The sequence below is a fragment of the Sapajus apella genome, unplaced genomic scaffold, assembly GCF_009761245.1.
Source record: "Sapajus apella isolate SASKATOON/1434 unplaced genomic scaffold, GSC_monkey_1.0 scaffold6, whole genome shotgun sequence".
NCBI classification, from domain to species: Eukaryota; Metazoa; Chordata; class Mammalia; order Primates; family Cebidae; genus Sapajus; species Sapajus apella.
In genome coordinates, this window is record NW_022436946.1 from 18,294,871 (window position 1) to 18,319,859 (window position 24,989).

At 36.5% G+C, this 24,989-nt stretch overlaps 1 protein-coding gene across 3 annotated transcripts in view; it reads right to left on the minus strand.

Moving 5' to 3' along the window:
* Positions 1 to 2,181: 2,181 nt before the first annotated feature.
* Positions 2,182 to 24,989, minus strand: part of ENPP3 (ectonucleotide pyrophosphatase/phosphodiesterase 3) — a 96,869-nt gene continuing 74,061 nt past the window's right edge. For 2 of the 3 annotated variants that reach the window (XM_032274762.1, XM_032274763.1), the window contains 7 exons: positions 24,708 to 24,759; positions 22,633 to 22,787; positions 15,384 to 15,519; positions 11,672 to 11,749; positions 10,924 to 11,056; positions 8,899 to 9,055; positions 2,182 to 2,459 (listed from right to left, as the gene is read on the minus strand). In XM_032274762.1, the coding sequence (XP_032130653.1) occupies positions 2,289 to 2,459; positions 8,899 to 9,055; positions 10,924 to 11,056; positions 11,672 to 11,749; positions 15,384 to 15,519; positions 22,633 to 22,787; positions 24,708 to 24,759 (882 nt within the window). In that variant the 3' untranslated portion in view covers positions 2,182 to 2,288. The remainder of the gene's footprint in view (positions 2,460 to 8,898; positions 9,056 to 10,923; positions 11,057 to 11,671; positions 11,750 to 15,383; positions 15,520 to 22,632; positions 22,788 to 24,707; positions 24,760 to 24,989) is intronic. The other variant, XM_032274764.1, reaches the window with a different exon arrangement.

The window sequence follows — 24,989 nt, forward strand, 5'->3', positions numbered from 1 at the left end:
TCTCTTTTTACTTTTATGTCAACAATTTAGCCTCTTTGAGACAAACTCAGAAGTAATGGGGAAATCCAGGTTTATTAATCTCGGTTCAGGGTTGTAAGCATCCACCATTTGTCTTACTATTGTGAGTTCTAAATTCCAGGTGATCTTAGTTTCCAGGCCATGGTGGGGCAGGAGAACGTTGATCAGAAAAATTGCCTCTGTATAAAGAGTATTAACATTGTTGCTGTGTATCCAGAAATAGTGTCCTATTTGTGTCTTAACTTGCAGCCTCTCCGTATTGCATATTTTGCACTGCATAAATTTTTCACCTAAATTCTACATATGAAGAAACTATGTTTAAAAAAAATCCAGTGGGAATAAACTAACATCTCAACTGGTTGTAAATAATAGCCATAATTCAACTGAAATACCAGTTTTCCTTGAAGTTCAGGTCACAAGCTTTTTCATTAGCTACAAAGCCTGTGTCCCTGGATAAACTTATCTTTATATCAGAGAAGAACCTGGAAAACTGCCAGTCTAGCAGCCCAAAAACCTGACCACTAGTATTGTCTCTGAAATAATTGCTAGGATCTCTTTGGTTCATAACTCTATTTTTTGGAAAATTAAAGAAATACATATAGAGAGTGAAAAAAAAAACAAACTTCAGGCAGTACAAAGAGCACAAAATTAAAATGTTATCTCTTTTTCTTTTTTTTTTCCCATTAATTCCTGCTTCCATAGCCCAGATTTTATTATATAAATCAGGGGCTGACAAACTACAGCTCAAGGATCAAATCTAGCCCTCCACTTGTTTTTGTAAATAAAGTTTTATTGGAACATTGGGTCTGTGTCCCCACCCAAACCTCATCTCCAATCATAATCCCCACATGCTGAGGGAGGAAAGTGTTTGGATCATGGGGGAAGTTTTGGATCATGGGGACAGTTTTCCCCATGCTGTTCTCATGATAGTGAGTGAGTTCTTGTGAGATCTGATTGTTTTATAAGCATCCATCCTATCACCTTGTGAAGAAAGTGCTTGTTTCCCCTTCTGCCATGACTGTAAGTTTCCCAAGGCTTCCCCAGCCATTTGAAACTGTGAACCAAGTAAACCTCTTTTCTTTATAAATTACCCAGTCTCAGGTATTTATAGCCATGTGAAAACAGACTAATAGAACAGCCACTCTTACACCTTTTTTTGTATTATCTATGATTGCTTTCTTGATGCCACAGGAGAGTGAATAGTTGTAACAGAGACTGTATGGCCTAACAAAATTACCATCTAGTCCCTCATAGAAAAGTTTGCCAATCCCTGAAAAATGACAACATACTACAAACATTGTTCTACCACTTGCTTTCTCATTTAACAATAGTGATACATTCAAGATATATATAGATCTACTTCTGTCTTTATTGAGATGGAAAAACATTTGTTTAAAGAAATTCCATAGTTTGTTTAATTTAGGTTGTTTTCTGGTCTTTGCTATCATAAAAGGTGTCATTTTCATGCACTTGTGCAAAGCTCATCTGTTGGGACAGTTTTTACAGGTGAAGTTACAGTGTAAAAGTTCTGTGCATTTTTAATCAGTATTGCCAGTTGTCAAATACAAAAAATTTTATGACAAAACTGATTTAGAGTTGATTCAATTCCCAAGTAAGAGATACTTCTTTTGTTCTCTTTTTTGTTTAGATAATTTGGTCAGAAAAATTAAAGATTCTGAGTGAGATAATAAATACAATAAGAAAGTTATAATCTGTCATGAGATTAGAGTTTAAAAAAACAACGAAAGGCCAGGCTCGGTGGTTCACGCCTGTAATCCCAGCACTTTGGGAGGCCAAGACGGGTAGATCACAAGGTCAGGAGTTCAAGACCAGCCTGGCCAAGATGCTGAAACCCAGTCTCTCCTAAAAATACAAAAAGTAGCTTGGCACATGCCTGTAATCCCGGCTACTCGGGAGGCTGAGGCAGGAGAATCACCTGAACTCAGGCGACAGAGGTTGCAGTGGCCTGCGATCACATCACTGCACTCCAGCCTGGGCATCAGAGTAAGATTCCGTCTCTAAAAAAAAAAAAAAAAAAAACCACAACCAAAAAAAGGTACAATATAGCATCATCTCAGTGTGAAAATATAACTTTAAAATAATACATATTCATAGAAATGAAAAAGAGAAAAGAGAATAATAAAAATTACGGCTTTTAGGGACTTAAGGAAAAATAGAAAACTTTATTTTATAATTCTCCAGAGAAAATCATTTACATTTTGCCAAAATTACTTGTACAGTAAGTTATACATTAAGTAGACACCATTAAATTAAATAATGGTTTCAAATGTTGGTAAATATGTCTTTAGTTGCAAAATTTCAGCAACAGGCTGCACTTTTTCCTGATAAAAATCAAGCCCAGTGAGAAGTTCTACATCACGGACCCGGGCAATGTGCGTTTTAAATCTTTCTTCAACCCAAAAAGCTTCTGGTATACCTTCCTGGAAAAGAAAAGCACAGTATTTTTTTTCTCACATTATTTTTCATGAACAGAAATGTTTTTATTGCTTAAAAGTTGTCTTTTTGCCAATGATTTTTTACTGCCTTAAATCTTAATTTGATGCAACTAAATTTAGTTTTTAAATATAAAAAGAAACAAAAGTACAAAGCATACTATAACTAGCATAAAATGCCGTAGTCAAAATTTATCTACTTTTATGTTTACTTCAGATATAAATTTTTTGATGAAATTAAATATTGCAGATGAAGTTAAGTCCCCAATGTGCCTCTGTTCAGAACTAAACATCTTTATATCAAGATGAACCCAGTCTGTTTTTTCAAATTTTACTGTATGTCAAGATACAATATGACAAATTGATGAGTTTTCAAATTTATGTTAATATTATAAGTGGTATTCTGCAATTTTTTTTCATTCGGTATTACCGTTTGTAATCTATAGTGATATCTCTAAGTCTTGTTAAGTCACTTGTTTGTGATATTTCCTCAGCTGTGGTTTGTGTTATTTCCTCATTGAAATCAGAACAAGTTTTTCATTACATATTGATAAAATTTTTATTATTATAAATAATACTATAATAAATAACTTGGCATATGCCTCCTGTGTTCAAGAGCATTAGTTTCTAGGATATATTAATAAAATTGCTGGGCCATAGAGTACATTCAATTTTTTTTTTTTTTTGACAGTCTCACTTTGTTGTTCAGGCTGGAGTGCAATGGCTCCATCTTGACTCACTGTTAACTTCTGCCTCCCGGGTTCAAGCAATTCTCCTGCCTCAGCCTCCCAAGTAGCTGGGATTACAGGCATCCGCCACCATGCCCAGCTAATTTTTTTTGTATTTTTAGTAGAGACGGGGTTTCGCCATGTTGGGCAGGCTGGTCTTGAACTCCTGACCTCAGGTGATCCACCTGCCTCAGCCTCCCAAATTGGGGGGATTACAGGCGTGAGCCACTGCACCTGGCCGAGTACATTCAATTTTAACTTTATCATATATTAAGCCTAGCACTCCTCAGAGTCTTCATACCAATTTATAGTTCCATAGGCAGTGAAAGATAATTCCCATTTCCCCATATCTTTGCAAAAACATGGGTGTAAAATAGTGTTTTATGCCTGTTTACATTTTATTATGCTGACTATCATTATAGTTGTGCATCCCTTCAGATATTTCTTGACCGTTTGATTTTGGATATGTTCTTTACAATATAAAAGTTAGTTCAATCATTTAGAAACATGGGTTTCTATGACATTCTTTATTCTTTATTATAAAGAAAATTTTCTTTATAATATTCGTATGATATTGCGAAAGTTCAGTTAACTTTTCACATAATAAGAAAGTTTCAAAGTTTATTGAATTAGATTAATGTGTTTTCATGATTCTCATTTGACTTCGACGCAGTAGTTTACTTGTTTAAGTATGCAGGCTTAATACAGACAGTCACTATCTGAGCCAGAAGTGTAAGAGGAAATAATTTTTGTTCCTAACCTCTAAAGCACTTGTCTCTGTCAGATTCACGATGTGAGCTAACATTTTTTTTTAATGCAGCATGTTAGTTTGAGTTCATTCTTCCAATGGGAATCCAATTCAAAGTCCTGCTATTCTGCCTTTACTATTGCACATTTCAGTAGCATCTAATATCCTTGATCGCTTTTTTTCCATAACATTTTCTCCCATTTGGTTTATATGACTCTACTCTTTCGTGATTTATTTGGCATCTGATCATCTTCCCTCTTTTAAATTTGCAGTGAAATGACCACAAAGCATAACACAAAACTATACCTATGCAGAGCTGATACTTCAGCTATTCAACACTGAGTAAGTCTCTGGCACCAACCAATCTAAACAAAAGCCAGCTGTAGACAACCACCCTCCCTGCACCAGTCCATGCCAATAGAATAGACTATACAGTTTTATGAGCTACATTTGATTTATATATACATATGTGTGTGTGCACATGTGTGGGCACATGTGTGTGTATTTGTATAAATGACCTGTTACAGAATTGGGAGTATTGTATATCCCCAAAACACAACTCATTTGTTGAGACAATACTGATTTCAGCATTCTTCTGCCCTATCCATGTTCTTATTCTCTCTGCTTAGCCACTTACAGACCGGTGATTGCTGCTATCATGCTAATGGAACCACTTTGTCAAGGATGACATCGCTGAGTGGGTTTTCCTTAGACTTTTCACTTAGTTAACTACCCTAAGCTTCTGAAGTTCCTCCTTTGTTATCCATAGCTCTACTGTTTATTTGTTTGATGGTATCTTCTCTTTCCTCAGCTGACTATACTTCCTGGAAGTATAGATATTTTTCCTCAATTTGATTTGAGGTATTTTCTTTCCATTTTCTCTCCTTTGGCAATTGTATTTCACACCCATGATTTAATCCCAAATCGAGAGCTGCAGTTCTGATTTCTCCTCCAATTCCCATACCTATATTTTCCAATATCTGCTGAGTAACTTACAATAATGAAAGTCACTTGGACTCATGGCTACGTCTCATTTATCTGACAGAAATTTAACAGTACAAAGATGACAGGAGAGAGAAAAGGAAAAGGGAGGGAAGAAAAGATGGAAGGAACAAGGAAAGGACAAAATAAATGAGGAAATATGACGTATTTCATTACACCAAGTGTAGGATAGAATTGTGAATCGACCATTCCTATAGCTTTATCTCAGTTCCCTCAAGCCTCTGAACAGTGAGAGTACATCTGTACATTGAGTAATTCAAATATTTAAAAGTACAGAGTTTTCATGCAATGCAATGCTTAAAGCAAGCCATCTATTTTATTAGGTGCATCAAAGCGCAATTACCTATCCAAATGCTACTGGAAATATTGGCTGGTTTAGATGTACTAAGAAACAGTCTGTGAATGTACTATACTTTCTGGATGATTTGCATATGGTAGATTCAATTTCACTCTGTTGACTTTTATTTTTATTTTTATTTTTTTTGAGACAGAGTCTTGCTCTGTTGCCCAGGCTCGAGTGCAGTGGCATGACCTCCACTCACTGCAACCTCTCCTTTCCAGTTTCAAGCAATTCTCCTGCCTTAGCCTCCCGAGTAGCTAGGATTACAGACAGGTACCACCACACCTGGCTAATTTTTGTATTTTTGGTAGAGACAAGGTCTTACATTTGTTGGCCAGGCTGGTCTGAATTTCCTGGCCTCAGGTGATCCACCTGCCTTGGCTTCCCAAAATGCTGGGATTACAGGCGTGAACCACTGCCCCTGGCCTTTGTTGACTTCAGAATGTAACTTCATTGTAAGATATAACTCCTTTATAATAGCCATCATTTTTTTTATTGGGAAGCCTTAGGGTTTTATACAGATTATTTTGTTTAATCTTTACAAGCTTCATAAAAGGAGGTGAATATTTTATACTTATTAGATATAACAGATGAGGAAACAACATATTTACCCAAAGAGGCCAAGTCATTCACTGAGCCCAGGATGTCCAACTCCAAAATCCATGCATTTAAGATCTGTTTTATACTATTTCTCATATATCCTCCTACATATTCAACTAGTCTGTGAAACTGAAGACCACCAAGAGCAAATCCATCCTTCTCAAAACAAAAGATTATCTATCATATATGTTTCTTGGTCAGTCATGCCTGGATTTTTAGTGATCTTTGCCTCTCTCTCATCTTGTCTTCCCCTTCCCCATATCTGATTGACAGCTACTCTTATTAACTTTGCAATCTTTTTTATAATCATAGCTTGGCTTAAGTTTGCTTTATGCTCATTGTATTTTGTCTCATAATTATCTATATAGATGTCACATTCTTATTACTATACTGCAAATTCCTCCAACTCTTGGATGTGTCCAATTCATTACTGACGATGTCCTATTCGATAGAGATAGTGCTCTATTAATTTTGGAGAGATCACTTCTACTTTGGATAATCAAGGAAAGTTTCACATAATTTGCACTTTACCTTGACGTGCAGGTGGAGTTTTTAGCAGATAGAAAAGAGAGGAATTCTAGAGAAGAGAAGAACATGGGCAACAGGGATGCGGTAAGCAAACTTAAGATGTGTTCAAGTAATTTCAAGGGCTCTAATTGGCCTGGAACATAAGCCTGTAAGGTCAACTGAGGGTAAATTGTGAGAAGACTTAAGTACAGGCTCAAAGTTGTTTTCATTTGTTTCTTTGTATTTATTTTTTTGTTCAGGATAATAAAAAGGTTTGGGGTAAGAGGGTATGACATAGCATAAACTAAATTTTAAGATGAGTAAGTTGGTAGTAGTGCACACTGACAAATGACAAGAGGACAGGAGATTGCAAGTATACTTAAGATTCATTTTCAAGAGTCCTAATAGAAGGTCAAAAGGGCCTGGACCAGGGATAGCAAATAGTGTGTCTTCTTTGTGTACCCACTGTAATCACTCCATCATGACTACCTAGAGCCTCTGTAATAATGAACTGTTTAATCTAGATTTGATGGTAAAGAGTACCACACTGTGTCAGTCATTGATGTCTGTCATTGGAAGAGGAAGTAAAGAATAATGGCTTTTGCTCCTGTCTCAGCCAAATAAAATGCTGGCAGGAAAAGCAGGAAGGGTTTCAACTCAACAACATATGATAGTTTCCTGTTTGGAAACTCTTCTTCCTCATTTTAGGACTATGAGTGGCTCACTCTTCAGCCTCTGAATTTGGCCATCTTCTTTAGACAATGTAAACACTCAACTAAAATCCTATCTGCATGACCCAACTGAAACATCACTCCCCTTGTCAGGAAGTAATTCTCCTTTGCAATTCTACTACAACAGTTTATCTGTTCCTCTCTTATATCACTTATCTCTTTCTTCTAATATTTTACTGGATTTCTACTTGTAAGTACCTCCTGTAGTGCACAGCATGGTGAAAGCAGTCATGTGTTGAATACCTGAGAGAATATAGATTAATCGAATCTGGCCTCAATCCCAAGCTTTAAGTCCCAGGCTCTAATTGCCTATGGGACTTTCCATATCAATGCCCATTTCTACAAACTTAAAACGCCTAGCCTTAACCTATCCTATCTACCTGCCAAAAATTTCTCATTCTTAACTTTCCTCTCTCTCTCTTTTTCCTAATTACCAACATTCAAATCTGATTCATCTTTGAGTTTCCTTTTGGGGTGGGGGCTCTTGCATCCAATCAGTTACTAAATCCTCTTCATTCTTCATAACCATCCTCCATGAAAGACTCTTCATAGTCTTCTCAATATACTCAAATTCTATCCATCCTTTGGGGCACAGCCCTACTTGCACCTTATTTTATGAAATCTTTATTGATCATTCCAGCCAAATGTGATTTTAACTTCAAATACTAAGTCCTTTTAACATTAATTGTCAATTGATCCCAAGTTTGCAACCTCTTTTACTTGTTAGTTTTTAGAATAATTCTTGTATTATTGACTAATTTGTGTGCCTATATCTCATATGTAAATTGAAGTTGTATATGAACTCTTCAAAGGCAGGGACAATGTATTCCTCCTTTATGCATTCTAAAGAATTTCTATCATGATACTGTGCACTTAATAGGCACTCGATATATTTGTTGAGAATGACTTCAGTAAAACTTAAGTTCCAGGATACATATATTTTCTCTAAGGAATTTATATACAAGTCCAATTAACTATATACGTATACTCTGCCTTGATCTAAAAAAGATTTTGAGGTAGCCTAATAAATGATGTTTAAAAATAGAATGTTACTTGAACTTGTGTGTCTGTGTAAGTGTGTGTGTGTGTATGTGTGTGTCTATAATCAATTTCACACCTCATGGCTCAGGTTGATGGAATTTTTATATTTACATACTCATTCAGAAGCATTAATTTAGTGCTAACATTGCAAGAACTTTAAGATTTGTGGCCAGAATAAAAATAAGTTCTGGCGTTCTATTACACAGTAGAGTGGCTGTTGTTAGTAGCAATGTATTGTATATTTCAAGATAGCTAAAAGAGAGGACTCTGAGTGTTATTACCACAAAGAAATGATCAATGTTTAAAGTGGTAGATTTGGTAATTATCCTGATTTGATCATTATACAAAATGTGCATGCATTTGAACATCATACTATATCCCATAAATATATACAATTATCATATGTCAGTTATAAATAAAAAAAGAAAAAAGATTAACAAGATTTCACCTATTTCATTATTAGTGAATTTAAATGAAATGTATATAAATAAAATATATAAGGTATGCATAGATAAACATATGTTCATCTATGCAGATATATGTTTAAATTGATATTAATTACATAGAGATCAATAGTCTAAGAAAAAGCCTAAAAATCAAGGAACCTGTATTATAACTTTTTCCATGAAAAACCTAAAAAAAAATGTTTTAGTTAGAGCTACTTTTATGAGAGCCCAAATGAGCTCTGACTCATTTTCTCAGGTCCTGGACCCTCCCAAAGCATACTCACAGGACAGCTCTCCACGTTGGTAGGTCGGTGAGGGATGATAAAGGGAAGGACGTCCAGCCACCCAGGGCAGTTTTCCGGTGTGTGGCTCTTGTTTTTACAACTGGTCAGCACCACAAAGTAGTGCGTTGGGATGGGAACATCAGTGTTGGCTACATGTCTTACAAACATAATTGAAAACATGTTTTGATGTTAGTATACTTTTGCTTCTAAAGATAATAAATGTCTTTACAAAGTTTTTTCATATATATGTAAATATAAATATATATATGTAAATATGCATATATAGAAAAACTATGTAAAAACATACATATATATATACTTTGGAATTTTTTTTCAATAGAGATGGGTTATCACTTTGTTGCCCAACCTGGTCTTGAACTCCTGGACTCAAATGATCTTCCCACCTCGGCCTCCCAAAGTGCTGGCATGACAGGTGTGAGACATTGCACCAGGACAACAAATGTCTTTATATAGTTTTAAAGAAATGCCAAAGTAAAAATATAGTAAAAGAAATTAATAAATAAAAAGCAGAAAGTCATACATATTTTTTACCCCCATCAGCTTGTATAGAGATTTACAGCAGACGTCCAAACTTGGTCATTCTAACATTATGAAAGAATGTTAGAATACAAAAAAAAAAAAAAAAAATAGAGCATGGTATTCTGCTTCCTGCATTTCCTTGTTTTGTTGACTTTATACTTCACAGTCGTGTTTTCCAATAGAGCAGACGCTAAGAATGATTCCACCTCCAGCCGTGCACTTCCACAAAATGTGTTTCACTCATCCTCTAACATTCTATCATCTACTCAGTTTCTTTTCACCTTTCCAAGGAAGTGATTCTGTGCTATGAACTTCACAGTGCAGACATGGGGATAAGCCCATGCACCTGATGTGACAGTACTTTGGTTTCAGATAATGAACATTCTAAGTGCAAAATCTGACTCCATCAAAGGAATACAAGCTGGTATAAACAGAAATGTATTCCTGTGATTCAGAACATGGACTCAGAGCCAGGCTGTCTGGGTTCATATTCTATCTAGCTTTACCATTTATTAGTTGCAGAATTTAGATAAGTTATTTAACCTCAGTTTTCTTATCTCTAACTGGGGGCTAATGGAACCTAACTAGGGTATCTTTGCAGATTATCTGATGTATATATAAGTTCTTTGAAAAGTACCTAGGATATAGTAAAATGCTGTCAAAATTATAATTATTAGAACTGTTAAATTGTGAAAGGTAGAATCAATACTGAAATATTGATACAGTATTCAATCAACACTGAAAGAAGGACATGGTGAACAAAACAGAAAAAGGCCACACACTTAATAGTCATAAATGTTACTTTATCAGAAGGTATAGGTAGAAATTATTGCTTTACATAATCTAGGCTTAGACATCACAATTGTTTAGTTTGGTCCTTCACATGTTTTGATAATAAAGAGAAACGATGGATGAAACTTCCTTAAAACTCTCTTACTGTGCTCTGCATTCAAAACTAATTCTTAGCAACCTGTTATGACCAGGCTTAGTACTAAGATGTACAGTTTAGTAAGGATTAGTTTTCTGCATGAAATTTACCTACATTATCTCCTGGGAAATGCTTTTATGAATTGTTCATTATTCTTGTAAAATTTACCTTAGTCTTTACTTGACTTTTTTTTCATTTATTGTTGGATTGGTTTTACATTCATTGTAAAATCAAGTTTTACAATGAAAATCATCAAGTTTTTCTCTACCTCCTCTGCCTTTACAAAATTTCATGTTATCTTTGCCCATTAATTTAGGAATTTTCCAAAAAAAGTTTTTGCTGAACTTTTCCAGGAACTGTTTTCTTTGCCCATTGGTTTAAATTTTTGCCATATAATTGTTTTGCAAAATATTTAGAGAGATTAGATTGAACATAGCGAACAATAACATTTGTCTATGAATATATTATGTAATATTTAAAATACTGAATTCTACTTAAAATATTGGAATTGTCCCTCATGAGGCCCTATTGATAAATCAAAAAGTCAAATCACTTACTCTGTAATTTCATCTGGAGCATCAAAATGGCCATCATAATTATAATCAAATATTGGTCCACTAATCACATTTACTCCATTTCTTTCTGTGGCATGTTTTATAAGAAGAACACCGTGGAAGTAGTCCCACATTTCTAAAAATAAAATAATAAAGTGTTTAAAATATCTACTTCAATCGAACATCACACTATTTTCTATTATAGACAAGTACATTTAAATACCATGAAATTCTACTTCAATAATTGTTAGTGGTGACTGGGTAATTCTCCAAAATAGGCTTCACAAGCAAAAATAAACAGCCACATTGATGATAGCTTTTTGTTGTTGTAGCTATGGCCTTGAAATTATAGTTAAATATGTCTCCAAATTTCTCCCTCGGGCTGAGTTGCTTATGGGACAGTGAGTGTTAAAATGATCAGAACATACATGTTGCCTTATTAATTATTAAGAAGGGGATGAACATTTTACCTTTCATTAACTTTTAGTGAATGGTAGTGAAATTTAGTTTTGTGAATAGCTTTTTATAATTAAATTAAAAGGTAAAAACAAATTATCAGAATTCTAGCAACCAGTCAAAGTAAGTTGAAAAGAAACTTTGTTTGGGATCCTTCCTGTACCTATATTTAAACCATTAGAACAAAATGACCCTTAATATCAGAAACAAATTGCAATTTAAAAAAATGTGTTAGTTTGGAAGCTCAGGGAATCGCTTAACTATTTTTAAATTAATACTTTAAATACATACTTACTTTTGAATTCTTCATACATAGGGACCAAATTACTGGTAATTAAAGCATCATATTGGCTATCAGAAGTTCTATTGATGGCTGCAAAACAAATGGACCTTGTTAGATCCAGCTATAAGAGAAAATATGACATACTGCACAATAGGCCTATTACTATTACATATTAATATGAATTTATTAACAGTCAAAGCACAGAAATAGTACTTTCTAATAGAAGTCATCAATAATACAGGCAACTTTATGCCTGTAGTGGGTTGAAGTGTGATCCCAAAAAAGATATATCCAAGTCCTAACCATTCTTTTCATCCCTGTGAATATAAACTTATTTGGAAACAGGTCTTTGCAGATGTAGCTAAGAGTCTCTAGACAAGATTATCCTGGATTTAGGGTGGGCTGTAAATCCAGTGACTGGTGTCTTAATAAGGGGAAGGAGACTTAGGAAGAGGAGAAGCACAGGGGAGAAGGTCCTGTGAAGGTGGAGGCAGAGGTTTGAGTGACACAGGTACATGCCAAGCAACGCCTGGAGCCACCTGCAGCTGGGAGAGGCAAAAAAGGATTCTCCCCTAGAGACTTTGAAAAGAGCATGGCCTGTCAACAACTTGACTTTAGCCTTCTGACCTCCAGAACTATGAGATAATATATTTTTGTTTTAAGTCAACCTTTTTTGGTAATTTGTTCCAGCAGCCCTAGGAAACAAACAGAATGTCAGATATAAATGCATAGTTATTTGATGTGTACAAAATAACAGTGCTATTATAGATAGCTCTCTTCCAAAATAAAATTTTCTGAAGAAAACAAGTTTTTACTTGATAGAGACTGATATCGTTTGGCTGTGTCCCCCCCCAGTCTCATCTTGAATTGTAGTTCCCATGATTTCCATGTGTCATGGGAGGGACCTGGTGGGAGGTAATTGATTTATGGGGGGGGTCTTTTCCATGCTGTTGCCATGCCGTTCTCGTGATAGTGAATAAATCTCACGAGATCTGATGGTTTTATAAAGAGAGGTTCCCCTGCACACGCTCTCTCTTGCCTGCTGTCATGTAAGATGTCCCTTTGCTCTTCCTTCATCTTCTGTCATGATTGTGAGGTCTCGCCATCCATGTGGAACTCTGAGTCCATTAAACCTTTTTTCCTTCCTTTATAAATTATCAAGTCTCAGGTATGCCTTTATTAGCAGCATGAGAACAGACTAATACAGAGATTGCTAAAGGCAACACCACAAATCATGGGCTCTGAGGAGAGCACAGTGAGTGTTCAGCGAGTGTGTTCTGGAAGCAGACAGCCCAGGTGGGAACCCCAGCTCTGCTGCTCACAGCTGCACCCCTCAGGCAAAGTGCTGCCTCCCTCTGTGCTTCCTTTGTCTCATGGCATCTATCTCATAGAATTATTGTGATGATTAAAAGCTGCAAAGCTCGAAGTGTTTATTCGATTCCTTTTCCATTTGATTTCATTTTGGTGAGAACACTTAACATGAGATCTACTCTGTAACAATTTTTAAAGTATATAGTACAGTACTATTGATTCTAGGTACAATACTTTACAGGAGATCCCCAGAGCTTATTAATCTTGCTTAACTGAAAATTTATGCCCATTTAATTAATGGCACTCACTATTTCTCCTTCCCTCAGCCCCTGGCAACCACCATTTCACTCTCTGATTCTATGAATTTGACTATTTTAGTTTCTGTAATATATAAGAACATGAATGAAACCTGAGGACATTAAGAGAAATAAGGCAGTTGCAGAAACACAAATAGTGCACAATTTCACTGATGTGAGGTTTATATTATAATACTTTTTATACTTAAACTATACTTGGATATCTTAACTAATTCTTTTTTTTAGTTACTATTGAGACAGAGTCTCGTTATTGTGCCCAGGCTGATCTCAAACTCCTGGACTCAAAATATCCTCCTGCCTCAGCCTCCCAAGTAGGTGGGATTACAGACATGCACCAACCTGCCTGGGTAACTAATTCTTCAATGAGAGGCCAATAAGCAGGCACTTTTACATGGTGTTTATAGTCCTCAGACCCCACAAAAAGCCTCCTCTACCTTTTTAACTAAGCCCTGAAAGTTGGAAAGGCAATCAACATAACATTACCTCTGTCTTAGAGGAAAATAAGAATTTGCTTATTTCTTTTAACTTCAATTTTTTTCTTTTAACTTTTAACAGTTCTTTTAAATTCTATTTTTAACAAATAATTGGAATTTATACTGGAGAGTCAGAAGAGAGCTTCATTTTGTCCTTAATTTTTTTTTTTTTCTTTTAAACTGAAAAGGTCTCACTATGCTGCCTAGGCTGGTCTCAAACTCCTGAGCCCAAGTGATCCACCTGCCTCGGCCTTTCAAAGTGCTGGGATTATAGACATGAGCCACCATGTCCGGCTGTATCCTTAATTTTTTGAGACAAGGTGTTTAGTTATTAATTTTATTTCCTTGTCAGGCAAACATGTATACATCAACTAATATCTTATGGCCTAACAGATACAATTTTATATAGCAATTTCAAATATTTTATTAATAAAATATTGCAACTTTTTTTTTTTTGAGACACAGTCTCACTCTGTTACCCAGGCTGATGTCAGTGGCTCGATCTTAGCTCACTGCAGCCTCTACCTACCATTCTCATGCCTCAGCCTCCTGAATTACTGGGATTACAGGTGCACGCCACCAAACCTGGATAATTTTTCTATTTTTAGTAGAGATAGGACAGGGTTTCATCACGCTGGCCAAGTTGGTCTCAAACTCCTGATCTCAGGTAATCCACCCACTTTGGCCTCCCAAAGTGCTGAGATAACGGGCGTGAGCCACCGCGCCTGGCCTGTTGCAAATTTTTAATGTTTATTATAGGGCTTACATAAATTTGGTATGCCTGATTATATCTAGATACATAAAACATATCAGTTTATTTATCCTAAGTCTGTTAGGAGTTTTAAATCGATTTGCTACTTGCTTTCATTAAGCATTTTTTCCAATTATAAATTTCAGAATCTTTAAATTACAAATCTCTATGAAGGTGAAACTGGCTGAAAATCTCATAGGCAAGTTAATAAAAAATGACATTTCCTGTTGCACAGGGAAGTGGCTTGAGTTTTAGGAAAATCACACTAGCTTTTGCAGGTTCCCAAGAGAGATCCTTTCTGAAAACAACAACAACAAAAACGTAAAGTTCATTTGGCTGCTTCATCTGCAGTTTAAAATTGCTAGCCATACAGCATGAGCGACAGGCCAAAATTCCAGCCTGATTTCTTTTTTTGAAATTATTACTTTATTATATTAGGTAATCCTCTCTGTATTGTTCCAGTTTTAGTATATGTTCTGCTGAAGCGAGCACCCAGCCTGATTTCTTTTCATAGGCACAGCTCCATTCTCCAGGCAGACCTTAGCTTGGGCAGGAGCTAGGAGAAATGGGTTTTTAGATGCCTTGTGTTCTTCTGCAAAGAATCTTCAGTTTTAAAATTAAACTTAAACCTGCCGAACTCTCTAAACGTCTGGGCCAGATGAGAGCTGCTGTGCGGATCCCACTGCAAAATGTCTTAGTCTTTATTACAGCTGCTGTGCTGCTCTGGCCAGCCACAACCACTGGAAGCCTCTCAGGCAGCTAGCTTAGCCCAAGCAGGTAGTTTTGGTGGCGAGTATATGTTTAAGGCACATGCCCACATCCAGCTGATGAGAGCTTTCTAAGCTGCTCCTCTAAAAAAGAGTTCTACTAACCAGGAGGGTAGAGGAAGCCGTGGGTGATATTCTCGTCTGCTAAATAGAAGGAACATTTTTGGCTCTCAGAAGGAGGAACCCTGACATCAGCCCGCAGACAGTCTGGGACAGTGGGAGGAAGAGGCGATGTGTCTCCCTGTTGAAAGAGAGAGAGAAAAAATATTATGCCCACAATTGTGGCTCACCCATTGCCTTATATGGTTTGTCACTTCCCTAGAATGTTTTTCATTTAAGCTTTTCCTATTTTCCTAGTGAATCAGGTCTACGCAAGCAGTGGGAATGGGTGTCTTGAGCAGTGTTTTCTTCTGTGGTTTCCTTCTGGTTAAGGACATCGGGAGGGCAAATCAAATACACCTTGGAAAAAAATATTTGCACAGTGAAACTTGAATTGAGAGCAGAGGACTAATGGGAACTATTCCTAAAAACTAAAATCCTTTTCAAGATCTAACTTTTTTTTTTTAATTTTTATTTTTTTCATAGAGTTGGGGTTTCTCCATGTTGGTCAGGCTAGTCTCGAACTCCAGACCTCAGGTGATCCACCCATTTCGGCCTCCCAAAGCGCTGGGATTACAAGCGTGAGCCACTGCACCTGGCTCACGATCTAACTTTTATGTGGCGATATATATTGTATTTGTAAATAAAAATTGAAAGTAAAATGTAATTTACTTTTAAAATACACATATAAACTAAGTATTAATATATAATTCTTCAGCTGTTTAAGAACTTATCAACCTAAGATTAATTCAAAGAGGGTATAGTTGTCTAATCATCGTTCTGAATTTAAATAAATTTATAGTCATGCTTCATTCATCATGAAATATAAGAATTTTAAAAATAATTTCTTAGGCCAGGTATGGTGGCTCATGCCTGTAATCCCAACACTTTGGGAGGCAGAGGTGAGCAGATCACTTGAGGTCAAGAGTTCGAGACCAGCCTGGTCCAACATGGTGAAACCCCATCTCTACTAAAAATACAAAAATTAGCTGGGCATGGTGGTGGGGATCTGTAATCCCAGCTACCCAGGAGGCTGAGGCAGGAGAATTACTTGAATCTGGGAGGCAGAGGTTGCAGTCAGCTCAGATCATGCTACTGCACTCCAGCCTGGGCAACAGAACAAGACTCTGTCTTAAAAAATAATAATAACAATTTATTTCCAACCCTATTTAAAGACTAGTACAATAATTTATTCACCAAGAGGACATCCTATAAATGTGATCTCTGACTCAAGTATTTAAGGCAATACCATATTACGTGGTCATTGTATTTTGATTAGCATATAATCATGGGTAAGTGTGAACATTTAGATATTTATTTATTTTTCTCAGACATGTTGATTTGTATGCTCTCTACTGCCCACAATGGCTATCTTTCTTAACAAAACTTGAAATAATTTACAAAAAATGAAGGTTAAGTTAAATTAGGATGACCTTCCTTTATTCACTGCATTGTGCTGAAAGCAAAATTAGCTATGTTGTCTAAAACCTTTTAGTTCAATTCACAAAGGGGGAGGCAACATACACGGTGTGCTGTCTTTGTAGCCAGGAGAGCACCATGCTGAGGTATACAACAGGTGGGAGCTGAAAATGAGAAAAGTCCAGAGAAAGCAAAGAAGAGACTCTCCCCTCTAACATTATACAAAGCTCCAGCTGGAAAAGATACAGAAGATGAGTAAACTTCCCAACTTGATTGAACACATACATTTATGTTGCTCCCTTCTAAAATTCCATTAAGAGGACAGTAATAATAAAGACACATAAGAGAGGACAGGGAACGTTCAGACATGGAAATTAGATAAATAATAAACTGATTTAGTACACAAGTAAACACTGACTACCAAGAGCTTAGGTTTGTGGAAAGCACCTAGAAAGTCTGACTGTAGACCCCCAGAAGGGTAGAACTTGGCGTCCTAAAGACAGGAGTTTGCATAAGGCTGGAAATAGTGGATAGAGTGAAAGTCTGCAGAAAGGGCTAGACAGCATGTTTATTCTCTGGAGAGTTTAAACCAGAGGAATGATCAGACTAAAAGACACAGGGCATAGTCAACAGCAGGTGCAACATACTGAAAGCAATGAGATTAAATAAAACTCTACATAGTGAATGACAAGACTCCCCAGTCTCATTGCCCATACAGCCTGAAAATTGTATATGTTGAGTCAGATTAGAAATATCCTCTCTTTGGAAAACAAACCAGCCTGAAAGGAAACTAGAAACTGTCAGTTTGGAGTCCTCAACCAAAGGACTGGTTCTCTTCCTGAACAACCTATAGTGACACAGTTCTGAGTTCAGTATACAGTCCTGAGTGAAACTTATAGACTGGAGACCCAGCCATGTAGTTTAGTGCCTAACCCTTAAAATAGAAGCTGACAACCAAGAACCACTAGACACTGGGGAATAAGGGAGAAGAAAAAGATAATGCAGAAGGCAGAAGAAAACTCTTTTCTCAGAAAGCTGAGAGTATGTACGGCACCCATAAAGAAGAAAGAGAAGGCAATTTGTAAAAAGGGAAAAGATAACAGAAAGAGCTCTTAGGATTTCAAAATATGACAGCAAAAAGAAGACACTCAATAAGATCCAGAGGATGAAGTTGCAGACATGTCTCAAAACGTGGAATTAAAGACAAAGAGATGGAAAAATCGGAAAAATCGAAACTCATTAGAGAACTGGCCTCGGAAGTCTGGTTTTTTTTTGCTTGTTTGTTTGTTTTGTTTTGTTTTGTTTCGTTTTGTTTGAACCGGAATCTCACTCTGTCCCCCAGGCTCTGGAGTGCAGTGGTGCCATCTTGGCTCACTGCTACCTCCACCTCCTGGGTTCACCTGATTCTCCTGCCTCAGCTCCCCAAGTAGCTGGATTATAGGCATGCACCACCATGCCCGGCTAATTTTTGTATTTTAGTAGAAACAGGGTTTTGCCATGTTGGCCAGGCTGGTCTCGAACTCCTGACCTCAGATGATCCGTCTGCCTCAGCCTCCCAAAGTGCTGGGATTTTAGGCATGAGCCACTGTGCTCAGCCTGCCTTATTAATTTTGAAGAAAAATTATTTCTAACATTCTGAAGCCAGCCAAAACATCAATTAAGTGTATAGACAGAATAAAAACATACTGAGACACACAAACTCTCAAGAATATATCTTCCCTTTTTCCTTTCTCAGGAAGCTCCTGAGTAATACAGTCCACCAAAACAAGAAATAAACCAAGAAATACAAAGACATTTGCGCTAAATGTGTTGCATGAGTTCTCACCATTTATTTCGCTTTCCTTCAGGTGCCTGAGTCTGGAAAGCTAAAAGCATTTGTTTATATTCTTTCAAAAACATATCGTAGTATACAGTTCTGAGTGACCAGGTTTCTCCACTTGGTATAAGGTCCATATAAGTATGTCGTAAAATGGGGGAATAAGGAATAGTGACTGTTGACTGAGTTGGCCCCATAGAACCCTGGTGTATTGTGAGTTTGATATTTCCTAACACACACTTTTATCGTTGTTCTCAAACATTGCACATTAGTAAGTTTTACTTGAAGAAATGTTTACCGTGTTCTCAAAGTAACTTAGACTTTGGGCTAAGGGAAATGAGCTGGGATAGCTTCAGCCAGAAAGTACTAAAAAAAAAAAAAAGTCACATTTTCTGCCACACGAAAATCTTGAAATTTATTTCTTACATACCAAACTTCAACCCTCAAATAAAAATGTATCAATACTAGGAATAAGAATGTGGCCTTCTTTATCCAGGCAAGATTACGCAATAGGCAGCCCTCTAGAAGGATGGAGGGAAGTATGGGCAGGTCCTTTCTATAATAAAGAAGACTTTAGTGAACCACCCCCACCCCCACCCCACACATAAACAGCTTCAATCCTGCCATCCTGTCAGAGTTCCCTGGACTTTTTGAAGCCAGGCGATAGAAAGTCAGAAAAGCAATAAATAGAATTCAAACACTGAGATGAAATATGAACTTCTTAGCTCTCAAAATCTTTCTGGAGAAGTAAATAATGAGCACAGACAGGAATGTGAGCTGCTTGTACTTTTAGTCTGGCATTGAAACAAAACAGAACTTGAACAGAGGATAAAATTATTTCTGTTGAAGTTACAGATGCTTCTTAACCTGTAGGCTGAATGTACAAGCTAAAACCTACTTATTTGAAGATGAGATAGTTACGATTTTGCCTTACGGTAAGGATAATAACTATGTATGTTTTTAATTATTTGTCTGGTTGAATAATTTTTTTATAGGGAAAAATAATTTTTCATAGTTCAAAAATGTTTGCACAACACAATAATGCCCTTGTTTTAAAGACTCACAAAATAATCTTTAGAAACAAGAATAAAGGCTTTTTAACATGGAATGATATAGGAGATTGACAAATAGATAGACATGTAACTATAGATAGATAAATAGAAAGATAGAGATAGACAGATAGATACATAAATACATAGGGAGAGAGAGGGGCATTTTTCAAAGTACAGTGTGAAAAGTTATTTGATTTCATATTAAATTCTGCAACATCTATTTTAAACAATAATCACAATTCTTGCTCTTATTTTCAATTTTTCACCTAGCACCAGAAACACTAGTTTATATCTTCCTTCTGAACAGGCCCAGAAGCAAAATCTATGTACAGCCTGAACAACCTTAACGTTTTTGAAACAGCTGTTCTAGGACCAAGATTTCAAATCACAACTACTTCCCCACAACTCTTCTGAGATAACAATAAAAATTAGAAAACCCACCAAAACCACAGAAAAACAAAAGCTCCATAAAACTTAAAGGCTCAGGCCAATTGGGTTCATGTTCCAAAAAGTGCTTATTTAAAGCCTGATTTTTTTGAAACACAGAGCTGATTTACAACATTTTTATGTGAATCCCAAAACAACCTTATATGTAATTTTCTTGAACCACAACACACTAACAGAGTAATTTCTGAATTAGAAAGCAGAAAATTGCTAGAATTCCATCCTGTCACATGGATGGAGAAATACACAAGTACTTCTGTGGGATCAGTGAAAGGACAGGAAATTTGGTAACAAAGAAGCTAGTTTTAAAACAACAACAAAGAAGAATTGTACTAAAATCCTAGTCTGAGTCCACTTAGAATCTCTCTGCCTTTGGTTTCCGCTGAAGCTCATAAAAATTCAGGAATGCAAGACAGCAGGGGAAAAGTATTAAAAACATAAACATTCCCTTTAATGCCACACAATCCCTCATACCTGGAATTTTCAAAACAGAGAATTAAGTAATAGGACTGACCCTGAGTATGCCACTCTTCTCGAAAACAGTAACAAAATAGAAGTTATTTTAAGGAATGTTTTATGTTGAAGAAAATCACGAACTGAACATTGTGCATATTAAGAAAGTAATGTTGCCACCAACTGGACATATGAACTGAGGTAACTGTTGGTAAAATATTTGCCCACATTGGGAAACAAACATTAGTACTGTTACTAGTGACCCCAATTGAACCATTGACAGCAACAGAGCTGGCTTTCAGAATATACAAAGTTTTAATTAGTAATAGGAAAATATGCTTATTTTTCTCCAAAAACCTTGAATGGGAACAGGAAGAGTAGATAAACCGAGGCAACCAATTATTTCCTTTCCAAAAAAGAGGTGGTACTTTTAGCAAAAACAGTGACAGCTATAAGTTTGTCATCAGTCTCTGGATCTAAAACACTAAGATTTTCTCTATAAAAACAGCTCCCTGATTATTTTCTCTTTTGGTGGGTGGTATAACTTTGTCTTTAAAAGTCTAAAAATAATGGTTGTGGTTAATTCATTCAATGCATTTCATTCAATAAGCATTTACTGGGCAATTCTATTGTACTGAGGATGCATTAAATAAAATCATCGCTGCCCCATAGGAGTGTTTGGACTGACTTTTGGCATACTTTAAGTTTTGTTGCTATTTTTTGTTTTGTTTTGAGACAGAGTTTCACTCTTGTTGCCCAGGCTGGAGTGCAATGGCACAATCTTGGCTCACTGCAACCTCCTCCTCCCAGGTTCAAGCGATTCTCCTGCCTCAGCCTCCTAAGCAGCTGGAATTACAGGCACGTGCCACCCTGCCAGGCTAATTTTGTATTTTTAATAGAGATGGGGTTTCACTATGTTGGCCAGGTTGGTCTCAAACTCCTGACCTCAGGCAACCTGCCCACCTCAGCCTCCCAAAGAGCTGGGATTACAGGCGTGAGCCACTGTGCCTGGCCCTAAGTTTTGTTTTAATTTACATTTTTCTTATTGAGAATGAGATTCAATTGCTTGGCTTCTATCCTTTGTTCATGTAGTAACTAAAATGCTTGTCATTCTATTGTTGATTGGTGAAAATTTATTAGCTATTCTGAATCTAATTACAATTCTGGATACTCATAACTTGTTTCTTATGTGCAATGCAAATGTATTGTTCCATCTACAATGTTGTTATTTTGTCACACATTAATGTTAATGTAGTTAAATTAATCAATTTCCTCTGCATTTTTAATGTTGTTCTTCCTGTGTCCCAAGAAAGCCTTCTCTATCTCAAGATCATAAAGAAATGCACAAAGGGAATACGGACTTGCTGTTCTATTTACGTCTACAAATCTACCAACGTATTAATTTTGTGTGTGATGTGAGGTAGGGATCTACTATTTTCTTCCTGAAGGGTGGTCAACTGTTCTTGCACTACTTAGGGCAAGAGAGTTTGCCAGACAGTGAAGAGGGAAGGGGCTTTAAACAAGTGGACCTCAACCTCAGCCTGGAGATCTGTGACATAATACATTTGTCCATGTAAATCTAGCCTGACTTACTAGAGTGCTACATCCTTCAGAGAAGGACTATACCTTATTCACCTTGTATATCTAGTGCCTACTATAACACACAACAAATAGTAAAGTGCTTATTAAACAATGAAGCAAATACAAAGCCCTTTATAATCTAGTTATCATCACCTTCTATGTGCAACCACAATATACTTGGGGAATGTTAAATGAAGAGTACACCTCTGTACTGCCCATTGCTTCTGTTTAAAATGTTCTTTTCTACCTGCCTTACCTATTGACCTGTAAACATTTTCCATTTTCGCCAGGCAAAACATAATGTGTTCCTCTTTTGCACCCACGTAGCTCCTATAAAAACCTTTTATAATACTTGCACATTGTCTTACAAGGTATAGGCCGGTGAGTTCTCTCCCTTGGATCTCTACTACAAAACAAGATTCAACTCTTAGAATATTAAAGGATTATAAACATTTCTTGCCTCCATGGATCAATGGACTCAGGGACTTACCAACTGGGGGACTGTGTATGAACTCCACATGGGCATCCTCATAGCTTTTCCAAATCCACTGACATATTCCCTGTGGTAAAGGAGACAGTGGTCTGTGTTCTTCTGCAGTACCCTAGGCCTCCCAAATGGCAAATTTACTTTCACTGTTGCTGTCACTAAAATTAAAATAACATAAAATAAAAAGATTCATGAAATTAGAAAATGCTTCTTTGCATGTAATAACTACCCATATAACTACCACTCTCTTAAGACTTATTATATGACAAGTACTCTAAAAAATATTTTACATATTTAACCTCTTTCAATTCTTAAAACAATCCTATGTATAATTAATAATAATAATAATGGTGTTATTACTCCATTTTACAGATTATAAAATTAAGGCTTAGATAAGTAAGTCGGCCAAGCAAAAGCCTAAGCAAGGATCTGAAGCCTGCTCTCTGTGATTCCTTATATTTTACAGCTCAGAGGACTTATATGAAGAGGTAAAACCTTCAAAATCAAAAGTATATACTTTGTAACAAAGATGACCTACTTTAGTAATTGTCATAGGGAAGATGTTGGAATTTTATAAACATATGTCTTATAATTGGAACGTTTATGTCTCTCTAAAATGTTTATATTGAAATCCCAATCCCAAAGGTGATGGTATTAGGAGATGGGAACTTTAGGAGGTGATTAAGTCATGAGATAAGAACCCCCATGAGCAGGATTAGTGCTGTTATCAAAGAGACCCCAGGGACACCTTCACTTCTTCCACTATATGAGCTCAGAGTGAGAAGGCCCTTTATGAGAAATCAGGCCCTCATCAGAAACTAAATCTGCTGGCAACTTGATCTTGGACTTCCCAGCCTCCAGAACTATGAGAAGTAAATTTCTGTGGTCTATAAGCTACCCAGTCTATGGTATCTTGTTATGTTAGGTTGGAGCAAAAGTAATTGCGATTTTTCCCATTACTTTTGAGGCCAAGTCTTGCTCTGTCACCCAAGCTGGAGTGCAGTGGTGTGATCTTGGCTCACTGCAACCTCCACCTCCTGGGTTCAAACAATTCTACCTCAGCCTCCTGAGTAAGTGGGATTACAAGGGCACATCACCATGCCCAGCTAATTTTTTTTTTTTTTTAAGTAGAGACGGGGCTTCACCATGTTGGCCAGGATGGGCTTGAACTCCTCACCTCAAATGACCTGTCTGCCTTGACCTCCAAAATTGCTGGAATTACAGGAGTAAGCCATCATGCCCTGTCAGGTTTTGCCATTATTTTTAATAGAAAAAAACACACAATTACTTTTGCACCAACCTGAATGGACTAAAACAACATTTTAATGTATTTATTTACTTTTACTTGTATGCTTCTTAAAAATCGATCAATTAGTGATAGATTAAAAACCTGCAAGCTATTCATGCCATGAGAATAACACATGGCAGATTATAAGATTATCAAAACAACTAATACATTTACTAAGCTCTTAACTATAGGCCAGGCACTTATATTAACTCATGTAATCTTTATAGCAACTCTATAAAGTAGGTATCCCCATTTTATAAGCGATGAATCTGAAGCAGAGTGAGTTTATTACAAGAATACTTAAAAGATAACAGGTAATAATAATATTGCTACAAGCCAGGCACAATTGTGAATCCTTTCTATGCATTAACTTTTTAAATTTTTACAACTACATGAGGTGAGTGCAGTTATTACAGATGAGGAGACTGAGGCACAGAGAGGATAAGTGATTTGCCTTAGATTACACAACTAGGAAGCACAGAGGTAGGACTCAAACCCAGGCAGTTCAGTATGCTTACATCTAAGGAAAGGAAATAGAGGACTGCAGATAAGTCACAACCGCTTCAAGGAATTCATTATGTTCCTCTAATCACTGGAAATACCCCATGCTTGTATTATTATCATTATATGTGTTGTGGGTTGTTTTCTTTTTTTAACCTTCTGTATATTGGCAATAAAATCTTTATGTTCAAGAACCTCTGCCAGCTTATTTTGGAGAGTCCTAAAAGGGCAATATTGTGTTTTGTCAGGTCTAAATATCAAAGACTTAACATGTTTTCTATTGACTTACTTTCTTCTTGGGTGAGATTTAGCATATGATTCACTTGTTCAAGCTGAGTACTCTGCAAGATAATGGGGGATGGGAAAGGGAGGTAAGTCAAAGTAACAATACATGTTTTAAAGGGTAATCAACATTATTTCTGTAGTAATCAATTAAGTATTGTACTATCAAAGAAGCTAGGCTAAATTTAGATTCTAATTCTGCCACTATTAAAAAATATACTGCTGCTCCCTGCATCGTGTGTGTGTGTGTGTGTGTGTGTGTGTGTGTGTGTGTGTGTGTGTGTGTGTG